Below are 15,894 nucleotides of genomic sequence, written 5' to 3' on the forward strand. Positions count from 1 at the left end.
ATCAGGTCCAAAAGTACTGGGACAACCAGGCTTCCTAAACCTGGGAATGGGATAAACCAACTATACACAAGAACAGATGGGAACACTTAACAAGTAACCCTGAGAATTTTGAACACTGATAACTCATGTAGGACAACTATGATGTTAAATGTATGTCTTTGTTCAAAGGTACCACAGTTACACAATCATTTGTACCACAAAAACTAGTGGACAGAACAATACTTGTGTTATGATATAGTTAAATTGTGGTATTTATTTATTTGCCAGTTGTGTGTTTGTACTATGTTATTCTTACCACATATACCAATATTCCTGACTACTTCTGACACACCCAGCCTAGATATATATTAGCAGAAACTATTAATATGTTTCTTGCAGCAATATTCATGCAAATAAACAAGAATTTGCGCTACTTTTTTACTTGCTCATGTTGTTTATGAGTAACTCCAACAAAATAATACTAAAATAGCATTTGCATTGTTAAGCATGTCATTTATTTAAACATTAATAAAAATAACTTTTCCATTTCATTTCAATCTGCAATCTTCCAAAAGCTGCCTGAAAACATCACAGCAACCTGCCTCAGTACTACTCTCATGTAAGCAGTGGGTTGGTTATTGAGGGAATTTATTCATATGTGAAATGCCTTGATGGGTGGATACCAGTTTGGAAGAATGGTTCTTTCTTGGTAAAATGCAATTGCATAAAATAATACAATTCTGAACACAGCAGCATGTGGTAACGCACTGTGCATTGGGGTGCAATGTGGTAGCATAGGTCCAGAGCTCTGCAATGTTATATTAGTGTAGATGGCCTCTGTGGATAAATTGTTACTGTATGAAAATAGAAATGCAAGCATGGTTTAAAACAATATATTTTTCAGCACTTCCACACTACACACTGTGGTTCCATGTTCTGAATGCAATGTTACTTTACATGTTGCTATGTTTCTTGAAATAAACAGATAAATTTATCTGTTTCTCACAACATCTTCATCATTTTTTTTAGTGCTTGAAGCCAAGAAATTTGTTTTTCTCAGTAAGGTTTACCTCGAGTCTTAGGCTGGAACCCTTTTGTGTGTATGGTGTTTAATTGGATTCCCCCTCGATAGTTTAAGTATACTTCCATAGTTCAAAATGTTTTGTTAGGTTACAAAGTTTCTGTCCCTAGAATGTGTAGGTCAGAAAACCTTTTGAAGAGTCATAAAACTCTAAGCTTTTGAAGCATGGATGGGTGTGCCAGGTTATGGAGCAGTAAAGAGTCTCCCACTCCAGACATATATCTTTACTAATAAGTTAAACTTTAGCTTGTGATTTGGAGAATAACAAATGTAGAAATACTTCCTATAGATATATAATAGGCCATGTATCAGCCCTTGTTCTCAGCTTTTCCCCTTTCCACCACTGCTGAAGCAAAAGTAATTAATCCGTGTCTCACATACAGTCATAGGACTGGGGGCTAGAACTAGGGAAGGCCCAGGAGGTAAAGAACAGTGAACTTCATTCATATGACATTCCTATAGAGCTGTCATTCTCAGCCAGAATTCCGTGGAACCCTAGAGTTTTCTTCAGGAGCTACCAGAGGTTCCTGTAGTTGTGGCTGATTGACCTTCATAGGATGATGCCTGTATAATTCTGCAGCCAACACCACAAGACAAAGCCAGTTGCATGAAACCATTTAACTTTTTTTTAGCTGTCTATAGAGGTATCATTTTTCCCACTGATTGATTTTTACCAGGGGTCCCTCCCACGCCTAAAAATTCTTTTAGGGGTTCCTCAGGGGTAAAGATGTTGAGAAAGGCTGCTACAGAGAATCCACTGGAGAAGATAAATAAATATTGTATCATGCATTCAAAATAACTTTTGTAAATAAATATAGGAAGACTTCGGGCAAATGGTGTTCGATGAAGAGCAGAGCAAAGGCTGTCACAAATGTCCTGGCATATTAGGCTACCATCTAAATGAGTCCTAGACAACTAAAACAAAAGGTGGAAACTTTCATCATCACAACCAAACCAGATAAATGCATTTAGAATTAGCAATGAACTGCAATTGCCTTACACTAAGTCATATTGAGGTAGTTACTCTGCTTGCGTTTATTTAACATTGCAATGGTTACAGGGCTACATTATTTGTGTCTTTAAAACCAGCCTAGATTTCAGCTTTAACAGTTTTAACATGCAGATACACAACCTCTTACCATTAACTTTTCTGACAGATCTTGGAAACTGCTGTCCATTATTGCTTAGAAAAAATGAGGGTATTTCCTGCAACAGAAACAAGAACATGCTTATGAGAAAACTGGCACACATAATTGTTTTCAATCTCTGCCAATGTTTTTTGAGCGTGTTTAACAATAACTAGTATCAGGGGCTTCATCAACAGAAACACATTCATTATGTTACTATTCAACACAAACCATTGTGTGGTAGAACAATCTGCTTTTCCTGTTTTACAAATCTCATACTGAAGTATAGGCAAGCTCATAAAAGACCAATAATGCAACTGATTGAGGCTCATTAATGAAACTAAAGCAAATCAAAATGTATAAAGCAACTATGCTAATTTTTTTTTAATAGAAGAAAGCAATATAAATGCTCCATGTTTTTGCTTTATTTAATGCCATGATAAACCCAATGGGGCCCACACTATATCAATGGTAAATCATGGTTACATTTCATAGGCTCTCCCATGCTGTTCTGCATGCTATTTCACCCCCATCTATGCCTTTCTGTTGATTCCACCCTCTGTCTATGTCACTGATTGCACTGACGCTGGGCATTTCCTCCTAGTTGCAGAGAGATGTATTGCTTTTTTATGTTCACTGTAAAGTTAGTTTCACTTAGCTTCCTTCCTCTCCAGTTACACATTCGTGGTTCCCCCACTATTCTTTTTATCTACAAAGAGCAAAGACAAACACCACTTCTATGGAGAAATTGACTCACTACCTTTCCTTCTATGGCTGTTTATACACTGTCATATAGAGGCAACCAAAAAAGTCAAAATTTGGAGCCCGCACAGAGCTAACTCTCCTTTAATGCCTACTTCCTCCCCACATTCAAACTGCAGACAAGGGGGTTAAAAGGAAAGGTATAAAAATTTTTTTTATTATTATTCATAAATTGACACTTTTAGCTATGCAGCTATAAATGAATAAATTGTCTTTATCATTTAAGCTGCCAGTCATCCCAAGAAAATATATAAGTGTCAATATACTTTATTGCTGTAACTCTTGGCCAGCAACTAAACATTAAAAAAACAGATCATCTGAAAAGAAATGTGGCAATGGAAATGTGACTGAGAAGCGGGGTTCTGTTTCCACCTCACTCTTAAAATGTCAAATGTGACCATAGTCTACATGCTGGGCGCCTTAAATGATTTGTATATCATATCAATTACTTTTTTTGTAAATGTAATATTGGGAGCATTTATTTGAAATTTGCCTTAAAGTTTAACTGCTAGTGCAAGCTTCAGGTTTTACATTCTGTACATTCTGTACTGCCCAGCAAATTACCCCAACAAGTGAAATTACTGTGTTGAATTGCATTAGTAGCTTATTCAATACTTCAGCTTCCTGTTTAAATACTCTCTAATAAAGACACACATAGGAATATAGTATGATCAAGAAATGCATACCTTTACAAAAATTTGCGGGAAGAGTCCTCTTTTTCCATTGTTTTCACCTTCTAGCCATCCCTCTTCTGCAGTTTTCTTCACATGTTTTATTATGTCTCCAGCTTTGAGGTTTAGTTCATCTTCAAGCTGTCCTTGAAAGTCTATAAGGGCCAGCATGTCTCCTACAGAGATGCAAACATGGTTCATATATATATATATCTAAACATAATAAATAAAACCTAAATGTCAAGTGTCACATATAAAACAAAAGTAAACACGATACCTCAGCAACAGCAGTACTGGAATCCCTTCATAATTTGTTTCAGACATTGAAAAAGTGAATGTTTGTTATGGCTGTAGAGTATAGCTAAATAAACTTGAACAAGCTAAGAGAGGGGCCCAGGACCCAGTGGATGTCTCAGAGGCACAGCTACACCTCTAATACTTTTGCAGTAAATCAGGGGAAATGGAGAAATTGGTTAAAGCTGTTCACATAGGTTTGTGTATGAATGGGGGAAATAAACTGCACCAGAGAAACCACTCTACTTTATGTGGCCATGTTCTAGTGAACTCCATTTTTAATATTATTTATATTATTGTATATTATTAATAATATTATTATATTATTATTAATATATTATTAATATTAGTATTATATTATTATTATTATATTATTATTAATATTAATATTAATATTATTTATATAATAATTTATCATAACAGAGAGCCCAAAAATTAGTAAGCATTTCTAGGTGGATGAACATTACTATATAACAAAACTTTTATTCAACTTGGTAATGAAGGTATGGCAAACAAATATTGGTATTGGTTGTGCTGCAGCATATCCTCACATGTTTAGAGTATATTAGCATAAACCGCAGAGTACAAATATTTGTTAATTAATACAAACATTTGCTGGTACAGACTCATTTCTAAAGCTGCACCTGTTTGTGCCAAGCTCATCTACAAGCAAAGTATGATCTTGCTTTGGACTGCAGGAAAATCAAACTGAATCAGGTCCCCTACGTTCTACGCTTGCATGTTCTAACCCATTATTATCTAACCCACACATATTGCAACATCCAATACAATCTTTGGGTGCAAAAAAGGGCATTGCATCTCTTGTTTGTTAAAGTTGGGGGTTTTATTTTTCTCAATGTCCCATCCTACTGGGAAGATATTCCATCAATTTTTATTACAAGGGATGTAAATGGTTATCACTAGGACAGGAAAGCCCATTAAATCAAAAAAATCAGAGCTTATAACAGAACCCCAGTGACATTTAAGTGAGGCAAAAGCTTGCTATCTAATTCTGATCATTTGCAAGTAATGTCAAGAAAATGCATAGGGGACTGGGCCAATAAGTTCTGACCCAAACAGATAAAATATTATTATTATTATTATTATTATTAATAAACAGGATTTATATTGCGCCAACATATTACGCAGTGCTGTACAATAAATAGGGGTTGCAAATGACAAACTAATACAGGAGAAGAGGACCCTGCCCCGAAGAGCTTACAATCTAGTAGAGCTTGCAATCTAGTAGTATAATAAATAATTTTACATGCCCAGATGTGCTATAAAACTGCATACCCGTGAACTGGTTTAAACACATTATGGGTAATCAGTATCATTAAACTCAGTAGCTCTATGTATATTAACCTCCTGGGTGGTTCATTTCTGTCTGGTTTTATGTCTAAAAGCAGTACGTTTTTCATGAAAATTTATTTTACATTATAATATATTAGTATGAGTATAATAAAGTTTAAAACAAAAATTCACGTCAAAATAATAAATTAAATAACTTAAAAAAATACAAAATTTATTTTTTTTTTCATTTTTAAAAATCAAAAAAAAAAGTAATATACTATTATGTTATACAGTAAAATAAATGTTCATGAAAGACAATGTACTGCTTTTACACATATAAATCCACTGTATTGCATTCAATACAGGTATTTTGTATTGAATGCAATACAAATAGATTTGAATTTCCCGCCCTGCCCTGAACGTAACGTCCGCACACACAAATGTCACCAGGATCTCCCCAGTGACTCATCAGGTGCAGAGAACACGGGCCGAAGGAAAAGAGAAAACGCGAAGATTGACAGAGGACGCCGGCGGATCAGGTAAGATGCGTTTTACTATTGTTTTCCATAGGTTTACCTACCCAGAGTCTGACTTGGGGTTACCGCTGGGGGGTAAAATAATGCCCTGTTTGTGTGCATTGAATCTCATATGGGTTTGTATTTTAATTGTAAACTATAAATTTCAAGTGCCTTTTAAAGTTGCCAGTAACAAGAAAACTTTAGTAATTACATTTTTACAAATGTTGGGGGAGATTAGACTGAGGATACAAGAAAGTGTTAGTTAAATTACACTGTGGAATGCATTTTTTGTTGAGTTAGATCTTACACTTGTTTTTTGCTAATTTTTGGGTGGTGAATCCAGAAATGACCCCACTTTTTTGCTATCACATCCAGTTTTTACGATACAGAGTAGCCTCCATTTTTGTCAAAAAACATACAAATTTTACATACAATGAAAAAATAATGAAATAATAGCTTCAATGTACTGTTTATTTACATTTTTTGTTCATACAAAGGATTTATTGTTACTCTATGACATTTTTTTTACAGTAAAACATTTGAAAATTAATCGGGTAAGCGGTTAAGGTAAAAATTTACGGAGTGTTCAGTGTTAGGACAATCCCGCCGGATGCTCCAACAATAGTCAGCCATCATATGTACCTCCCATCTACCCTGATACCGTCCTTCCATGACCTTCAAATCTTGGTGGAATCCTTCAACTTGCTCATCACTGACTGCACCAAGGTTTTACGGGAAGTTAGAAAGATGGCTATGCAGAAAATGATTTTTTGTGTTCATATTGCAACCAAGCATTTTATAGCTCTCCAAGAGTTTCTGAACAATTTCTGTGTAATTATTTGCTTGTGTGTTTCCAAGAAAGTCCTTGACGATGGTTTTGAATGATAACCAAGCATTCTTTTGGATTTCTGACATTGTGCTGATGAAATGTTCATCTTTGATGATCTGCCGAATCTGTGGACCATCAAACACACTGGCCTTTATTTTTTTAAATGACAGGCTAGGAAATGCCAAAATGAGATACTTGAAACAGTCTCCTTATGTTGGCAAAGCGTTAACAAACTGCTTCATCAGACCCAGTTTCATGTGCAGAGGCGGGAATATAATATTCTTTCTATCAACAAGTGGCTCATGTAGAATGTTTGGATCACCGGGTTTTAGGGCAGATCTTGGAGGCCAATTCATTTCCACCCAATGCCTCTTACGAGCTCTGCTGTCCCACATGCACAGATAACAGGGATACTTGGTGTATCGGCATTGCTGACCAAGAAGGAAGCAGTGTAAGTGTAAATGAATAGCCTATACAAATCCACGCTACAGTAATCACATTATTTTAAGTGGTAGAGAATAAACCTGACATTTTAGAAAACTAAAAAAAAAAAAGAAAACTAACTGTACTTTCAGAATCAATATACCTATTTTAGTGTAAATAGGCTTAAAAATTAAAGTCAAGAAAAAAATATGTTCAAAATTGTTCCCCAGTGTTATTAGACAGCAATGAAAAGTTATAATGGGAAAAAGTTAGGGCCCAGTCCCATCTTTACATTTTAATGCATGTTAACACATGCAAATAAGATGGCCATTATAATATATAGAACTACTCCACATCTGTGCAATGTATGTAAGCCAAAAAAGTTATTTTTCTGTTTTTTAATGCATCAACATGCACAAAAAGGTTCTTTTGTTAACAATGGCAGTGCATAAAAACAAAAAAAGCATGTTACAAATGCAAGAGACAGTGTACATGGAATAGTATGAATGGCAGACCCTAACTGACTCCCAATCATTATTATGGAGCTTGTAGTCACACCTGAGCTTTGGTTTCGAAAGCTAGGCATTGTAAAGGAACTCCGTGCAGCGTCTAAAGTCTGATTTTTTTTTTTTTTGGGATAATATCAAGGGAGGAATAAACTTCTAATGGTGGAGAAATGAACTTCTAATGGAGGAAATGTATTACTCTAGCTTGAAACTGATTGAAACATCAGTTATACTAATAAACGAGCATGTAAGTGCTTGCATAGCATAAATGGATTACATTAAGTCACTTCCTTAGAACAACGTGCATACCAGCCAATGCAAAATCTAAAAAAAGCAGGTGAAAACACACGTGGTTCTTCCTTGTACTAATTATATTGTTAACTAAATCATGAGACTGTGACTGATTGAACTTGTATGTTTTTTCTAGAAGTGAATAATGAATGTTTTGATTGAATGTTATTTTGTTTTAAATATGAGCATGTATTTTATTGTGTACACTATATCCTGACTCAAGATGGTATTTATACGTCAGCATTACTAATCACATGCCAGCCAAGGACTCTTCAAAGGTTTAGTGCATAGTGTTTGTATGTTTTAGTGATTGTATAAATGTAATGTAATGTATAAAATGTAATGGGATATTAATATAAGAGCAAGAGAGAATTCTAAAAAAACACTACATTATAAATAACTGAACTTATCAAATAATAAAGGAAAATAAGGACAACATACATTGCTCAACCTGTAAATTATACAGGTAAACAGTATAAATATTTGTAAGAGCCTGTACAGGATATCATTTAATCAAAGGAATCTTTACTGTGTCACTAATACCCTACTAACACAAAATCTAAATGCTTTACATATCCTAATTTTCCAATGATTGAAGAAGAGATATTCAACTGTTCCTCCAAAGCAGAACCAATAGGAATGGATATATACGATTTTAATTACTTATAAGTTCTTCATTAGTGCGGAGAACTTTTGCTTGTGTTCAGTTTGAGAACATTTTGGATAATTTTGCTAGAAGTTTACTAAATATGAGGAGAATCCCAATGAAGTGTAAGGTGGGTTAATTACGATTTTCAATTTCAGACATTTGTAGGACTGCAAGCTACTGTTATACAGAAGAAACAAGAAGCTGGGCACTGCCATATGGTGTATTAAAATAAATATCATGTAATCTCCAACACTTACTGACAATATGACTGCTTCGAACTCGCTCTTTTATAGAAGGGATTTGGGTTATCCATTTCTTCATACTACGAGGCCTTGTGACTGAGCTGTCCTTGGTAAATGCTACGGACATCATTTTAGGAGGTGAACCTTTACATTTTTTGGCCAAAAGTTTGACATACTTAACCCCCCTATTCTCCATAATGTGATGTGTTGTCAAAATATAAAATGAAACCATAAATTGCCATGTGAAGCTAACCTTTTTGTCTATTTGTTCTGTATTGGTAAGCCTTCTTAGTTGAAAAATTTAACAAATAAATGCTATTCCTTTATTAACGAACTGCTATAACATAGTATATACTATTTATAACATTCAATTTGTCTATACAATAAAAGATCCAAGTAATTTTGTTTTGTCAAAAACAAAACCATGAATGTTTTTGGTTTATTCATCAGTATCTGTAATTTAATTGGAAAAAAAACAACAATGACAAATCCAGTTTGATTCAATGTTCTGTGACAATAAAATGTTATTGCTTTATTGTAGCCATTTATGCATACAGTATGTTGGTTAAAATTATTTTTAAATGATGAAGGTTGGAAATATTAACTCATAATGTCACATTTAGTACTGGTCTGTTTAAAGTGAATATACCAATAAAAAACTAAAAAGGTCTATGTGTACTGGAAATGTAATATCGTGTAGTTCAAACTGCAAAACATACCAGTTTATACCAAAATATGACCTGTATGTGGCCCTCAACAACCAGAGTCTAGGACCCCAGGTCTAAACAATGCATATATAAGTACTAAAATATGCTTATCATATTATATTGAATAGGTATTGTTGTTTCTATATTTGTTTCTATTTCATTCTTGTAATGCATCATTTTTTACCTATTGCATACAGAATTGCCATACTCTGTCATAAATGTTACAAATGTACCTAATACAGCATTAAATATCCACTACCATTCCCATGCAGTCCATACAAAGTGGACCTGGAGTGTGGGAGAAAAAAGCAATACAAGGAGCTAATCAGTTCATGTGCTGACCAGAACCCTATAGGGAAAAAGGAGTGACAAAGAGATGGCCTTGGTGGTTAAGAGTGATGGCTCAAATAAAGGTGGTTGAATCATGGAGAAATATCTGGAATTGGAGGTGACTATGTTTATGTAAAAGCTGGTTTTAATAATCCATCTTTATTGTATCTCCTAGTTTGTATTGCATGTTGTCTAATAGATTCCTGCTTTAAAGTAGGACACTAGTAATAAAAATGGAAAAAGCATAGCTCATTAAAAAAATATTTATTCTTTTTTAAAAAGTTACTTTGCAGCAATGTTCTCCTACAATAGAGACCCTCCCCTAATGTATTTATTTACCTCCACATGTTTTTTTTAGTCTTTTTGGTTGAATGATTCAGGTCATAGTGTTCCTTTAACATATTGCCCAACTCACCTAGGCATGCACCTTCTAACAATGAGCCATGCTAAGTAAAAACATAGGGGGGCTCTGACAGTTCTCTTTCTGCACCTCTTTGCTTAAATTGAGGGAGATATTGGCCCTGCTCCTGGGTTGTTGCCCTTCTACAGCCCTGTCCAGCTTTCCTTATGAAAATACCCATCTCCTGTTATCTCCTCTTTGCACTTGACAATGAGCTGAGAGACACAGCAAACTTTTTTTGCACACAACAACCTGTGTGGGCTGCAGGTACCTCCTTATGCTACTGTAAAGTACCAGTAGTGCCAAGGGAAATAGGAAAATGAAGCATTGATGAAAAGATCAGGAAGAATGAAAAGAGAGAATTGGTCTGTAGCAAAACTCTTCCCTCTTTGAGGGTTGGCTTGTTGTTGCCCCTTTTGTTCACTTGTTGCTTTCATTTGCCCTAAGGCAAGTGAAAATGCTTCACAATTACTTATGCTTATTAACTTATTACCAGACTGTTATCCCAGAAGTATTTCACTTATTGTTATAATGTTTGATTGAATGAATGTTCCCCTAATTTTTTTGAACAGTGCATTGTTTTCTTCATCTCACATGTTACTTTGATTTTTGGAGATGGAATTTATTTCCTATTAACCTTTCTGCCCTAGGATGATTCTATTTATATTTCCCAGCACATTGTTTCTTTGACACAATAGTTTTTTCTTATTTCTGCATTTTTTTCACTAGCATGTAAACCTGTAACAATAGATACATATAAAGATTTGTCTACATGTGTTCTTTTTGACATGGCAGTGACCCAGGCTTTGAAATTTGCAGCTGTGAATTTTAATGTAGGAAATGTGGCTTTTCCTGAAATTCAAAGTTTCTGTAACAAGCCCACAAACCATTCTATAAAATGAATATTTAGATTATAAAATATTATCCCCTTTGCTACATAAATGCGCTGCACATTAAACATTAAGCCATTTAATAATTGGGTGTGCGTTATATAAAAAGCTCATAAAAGAAATGATCTTATAACATTGTTAAGAATCTACTTTCACTCCTAGGGACCACAGTTTCTGTCTCTTGGTATTTGTTTACAAGGTTAAAATTCTTCACAAAAACATTTCTGTCTTTTCTACACAATTTCATTTATTTTTGATTATAACAATAGTATATTAAAATTCTAATAATATATATAATTATAATTAAAAAGCAATGCTGTGAGAGATAAGTAGAATTATGTGTACTGGAGCAAATTTTAGACTTTGCAGACTGTGGGAGTAGTTTTAAGGGGTATGGATAAATAGAACCTGAAACTTGTTGGTGTACCCACAACTCACTTGCAACCCTGGCTCACTGCATCCCCTGTACATGGCTCACCTAATAGAAGCAAGACAGGGAGACAGTCCTAAGTCCATAAATTCCTGGGACAGGACAGTCCATAAACCCGCAATTTGGTAACTAAATTACAACCTCATCAGTAATTAGATTACGCAGATCTTATGTAGAGACAGAGGGCCTGATTTTTTAAAGCTCTCCAAGGCTGGAGAGGATACGCTTTCATCAGTGAAGCTGGGTGATCCAGCAAACCTGGATCACTCAGCTTCACTGATGAAAGTGTGGGCAGATGCACTCAAACAAAACTTCAATGTCTGGACAATTTGGTATGTATTCGTTAGTTAATGGGTACTGCCAATTTGCCTGTCTCTATTAAAACAAGGACAAAGGTTATCTGGTATTGACACAGGGACAGAATGAATCAACAGGACCCTGCCCTATGCAACTTATGATAAGAGAAACAATTAGCAAATGGAGTTTTTTGCTACAACATAAAACCTCTCCAAGCTTATAAAAAGTATGTACAACATTCTAAAATATAAATTTTAACACACATGTATACACCTTGTTCATTCAAATAAAATACTTGGTAATACTTTTTTAAACAAGTTGTTCACATGTTTAAAAAAGTATATACATAGTCAATGAATGAATGAACACATAATACTACAATGCTGAACAATATTATAACAAAAAGATTGCTGTTCTATAAAGATCTCATTCTTGATTCTGCACACAAATACTTATCACCGTAATACACAATACTAGCAGACATTACCAGACCAGACTTACCTGGCGAGCTCATTCTTTGTTTGTGATTTGTGAAGGTGTAGCTCTGAGAATATTACATGCAGATGTCTGATAAGGCCTTGCAATGGCCCTAGCTTCCTGCTTTTCACAATCAAGAACAACTTTCTAAAGAAACAGTTCCTTAATCCTGCAGCTCACGAGGGGGGGGTCACGAGGGGGGGGGGGGAAGCTTGCTATAACATGAGCAAAAAGGATTGGTTGCTAGAAAACAGGAAAGGCAAGGTAAAGGAATGAATATGAGCAGCAACAAATACTAAGCCTGATACACTTTATATACAGGAAAAGAGGCGTGAACAGGTTTTACAAGTGTCAGCACTGTGTTACACTGGCTGCATTACAGAAACTGGTATGCGTTCATAATGCGACTGGAATTCTGTCAAGGTGAGCATGCACCAATCAAGAGAAGAAGGTGTCACTAAAAGAGTGCAATAAGATATTGAATTACAAAGCTTAGACAGCAATTTATACCAAAGCATAGTAATATACTGTAATAATACACACTATTACTGAGCAGTTATTCCATTATCCATCTTTTTTTCTTTCATTTTTCCAGGCTGTCAGATTTTCAAAATTTTCAAAAAAAGCCCAAATTACCTAAAACAAGATGATATATGTTGAAAAATGATCATAAATGTGCATATTTCCTAATGGATTAAATATAAAATATGAAGTTTAGGCCAAAATCTATTTTCCAGTATTTGTGCCACCAAGTAACACTTCCACATTCAGTCCGACAATTCTGCCTTACAATTACCAGCCTGTTGTATTCACTACTTTGATGGACTTTTTGGCTTATTGGCTGTCTATCAGGAACGCAGCAAGCAAGCACAGCCCAGAGAGGCAGATCAATGGCCATTTGTATCTGTGTTGTAGACTGACAGTGTTGCTGCTAATTGAGGCAGCAGATTTTATAATTGGTTTGATTCAATCAATTATATTTTTAGCAAGATATTCAGGTAAAAACTTTATAAAAGAAAGACAAAAAATGATTTGTTAAAACTGTATACAGTGAGATATGTTGCCAAACATACTGGAATTTGTTTATGGCAATAGCCAGTATATGATAGGACTTTTATGTTATGTCTCATTCTACAAAACATATAAATGTATCACTAATCCATATTAGTAACATTATACAGTCCATATTTCAAGATAATTATATAATGTGGAATACCTTGTTTGAGCTTTAAACAGATATATTTGCTCCTCTCTGAGCACTATTACTATAAACATTCGCTATTTCATTCTTGATAAAGAGAAACAATTGTGAAATATACTCCACCTTTTCAACCAATTCCACTAGTGCTACTAATGCTACTAATGCTTGTCTTCCAAATGTGTATCTTCTTGTTCTGAGCAGAAACAATACTACAAAAAACAAAAAAGGTTTTGGGTTTACATACATTCTAAAAGATAACCCCAGTGAAAATATTAGATTCTGGTAACTGCATGTGGGTAATACTTGTAAACATAATATTTACCATTTAATTTCATATCTACTTCTTAGTTTTATGGTAATTTTTTTCTCCATATTTACCAAGCTCTTGGGCATAAGGCAGTGGTCCCCAACCTGTAGTTCGCAGACCACCTGTGGTCCAAAGTCTAATTAAGTACCAGTATGAAGCACAGTTAAAATGTTGAAAAACAGCTGTTACCGGTGGTCCGCGAGAAAATTCAGAACCCAGCTTGGGAGGGCGCACCGACCAGAGCCGTGGACCATGTCTCTCGTATGCATCGCAGGCTCAGGGCGATGAGCGGGTTGTGTCTCTGGACCTGCGTTGGGAGACTGGACGGGTTCTTGCATTATGACGCCACTCTAGGGGGAAGTTTCTTCCCCCTTGAGTGACACACAGCTCCCCGCGCATGCACGATCAGGAATCCATAAATTTAGTGGTCTGTGACGTCCGAAAATTTGGGGGCCACTGACAAAAGGAGCATTTACGGGGGTAGGGACAGGACACAAAATCACAAACAAAATAACTTGACAACTTTATTCACTGATGACGGCTCATTATGCTATTGTCATAACATCAAAAACTCTTCAACAGTTTGGCACAAGAGCATGTTTTTTTCTGAATGGCATCTCTTTATTGATTCCTCACAAGAATGCTTGAAGGTACTGCATAATGGAAATTCCAAACCCAGGCTACTGATTGTCAATTCTGTTCATCTTAAGGAGTCCTATGACAAGATAAAGGTAAAACTTGAAGAAATCCTGTATAAAACACACCAGTGGAACTCCTGTGGTGATCTAAAGGTCATTGGCATGTAGATGGGAGTGCAAGCAGGATTCATGTTGTTCTGCTGTTTTCTGTGCCTCTGACATAGCTGAGCTACTATAGAACATTATATCAAGTATGTCTACCACCCCAGAGATACCTTTGAGTCAGGAAGAAGCAGTGTCAAATGTCTGCCTCTTGTTAATCCGCATTAAATATTTCTGCCAACTCTCCATATCACGGTAGGCCTGATGAAGAACCTTGTAAAGGCCATGGGTAGAACAAACTGGCATGGTTTTCCGTATTTTGCTGAAAAACTTACAAACTTACATAAGGACCTATAAGGAAGAGATATTTATAGGTCCCCTAGATCAAGTCAGTTTTGCCTAATGAAGGTTTTAAACAATTCCTCTCAGAAGAGTCAGAAACCTGGGATGCATTTAAAGAATTCTTCTAAAACGTTCTGGGTAGCCATAAGTCTAATGTATAAAAGGAGTTCAGATTCTGCTTAAAAAACTGATTAAGAAAAGTATGTTGTGGTCTATGATGTTTTTTGTTGCCTTGTGTTATGAGCGTTAAAAGGATGCTAACGTTCCATGTGGCAGCTACATATCACTATTGACACGACTATATTCTGGTATTCGTCACCCTCTTTGTGATCCATCTTCATTATGATGGTTACCTACTGACGGTTTATGCATCTGCCTGTCTTTGATGTTCAGATTTATTTTTATCGGTTATCTTGATACTTAACATGCTTTGTTATTTGTTAATGTTAACTTAAAAGTGCTTTGTTATCCACTTAGGCCCTTCCTAACAAGAGCCTAAAGGTTACAATAGGATGTCTGACTTTAATATTCCCCCTGAAGAAGCAAATTATTTCTGCAAAATGTGTTGAGATAGTGAGCATCACTCCAAATAACCAAAACCCTTAGTGCTGTACTCTCTGATTTATTTGTAATTGATTATACAAAAATGTGAATTTTAATTTGTGTTTAATAAACTTTTTTGTTTTATGTTTTAACTGTATTTTGACAACTCCTTGCTCTGGGTTGTACCCTTTTTGGTGAACAGCCTAGCCACTTTATATGCTATGTAATTGTGGTTTTAGGAGGTGGCAGTTAAAGTTATTGAACTCTAAGGGAACATATAATACTTCATATTTTTGTTAATAGGATGAAAAAAAAAATCCTCAAAAACTGTAGATCAAAAAATATTTTTGAAGAAGCGCTTACTTCTACTCAAAGATCAGATTTTATCTGAGAAGTACAAATGAAAGCACTGAGGGCTATAATTAAACACATGACGCTTTGAAAAGGTGTGGCTCTCATTAATTTTTCTGTCATTCTGTATAATAATGGCACATTAGAGCTTGTGAACAACAGGACTTGTTATTCGTTGTCTTGCTTAGAACCTTATCTAATAAAGAAAGAACAA

General features: G+C 35.3%; 1 protein-coding gene across 1 annotated transcript in view; it reads right to left on the reverse strand.

Moving 5' to 3' along the window:
* SH3D21 (SH3 domain containing 21) overlaps positions 1 to 12,370 on the reverse strand; it is a 47,342-nt gene extending 34,972 nt beyond the window's left edge. The window contains exons 1-3 of the mRNA XM_072419833.1: positions 12,221 to 12,370; positions 3,636 to 3,796; positions 2,200 to 2,266 (exon numbers count right to left, since the gene is read on the reverse strand). Coding sequence (XP_072275934.1) covers positions 2,200 to 2,266; positions 3,636 to 3,796; positions 12,221 to 12,233 — 241 coding nt within the window. The 5' untranslated portion in view covers positions 12,234 to 12,370. The remainder of the gene's footprint in view (positions 1 to 2,199; positions 2,267 to 3,635; positions 3,797 to 12,220) is intronic.
* Positions 12,371 to 15,894: the final 3,524 nt, after the last annotated feature.

This window comes from Pyxicephalus adspersus, chromosome 1 (assembly GCF_032062135.1).
Source record: "Pyxicephalus adspersus chromosome 1, UCB_Pads_2.0, whole genome shotgun sequence".
NCBI classification, from domain to species: domain Eukaryota; kingdom Metazoa; phylum Chordata; class Amphibia; order Anura; family Pyxicephalidae; genus Pyxicephalus; species Pyxicephalus adspersus.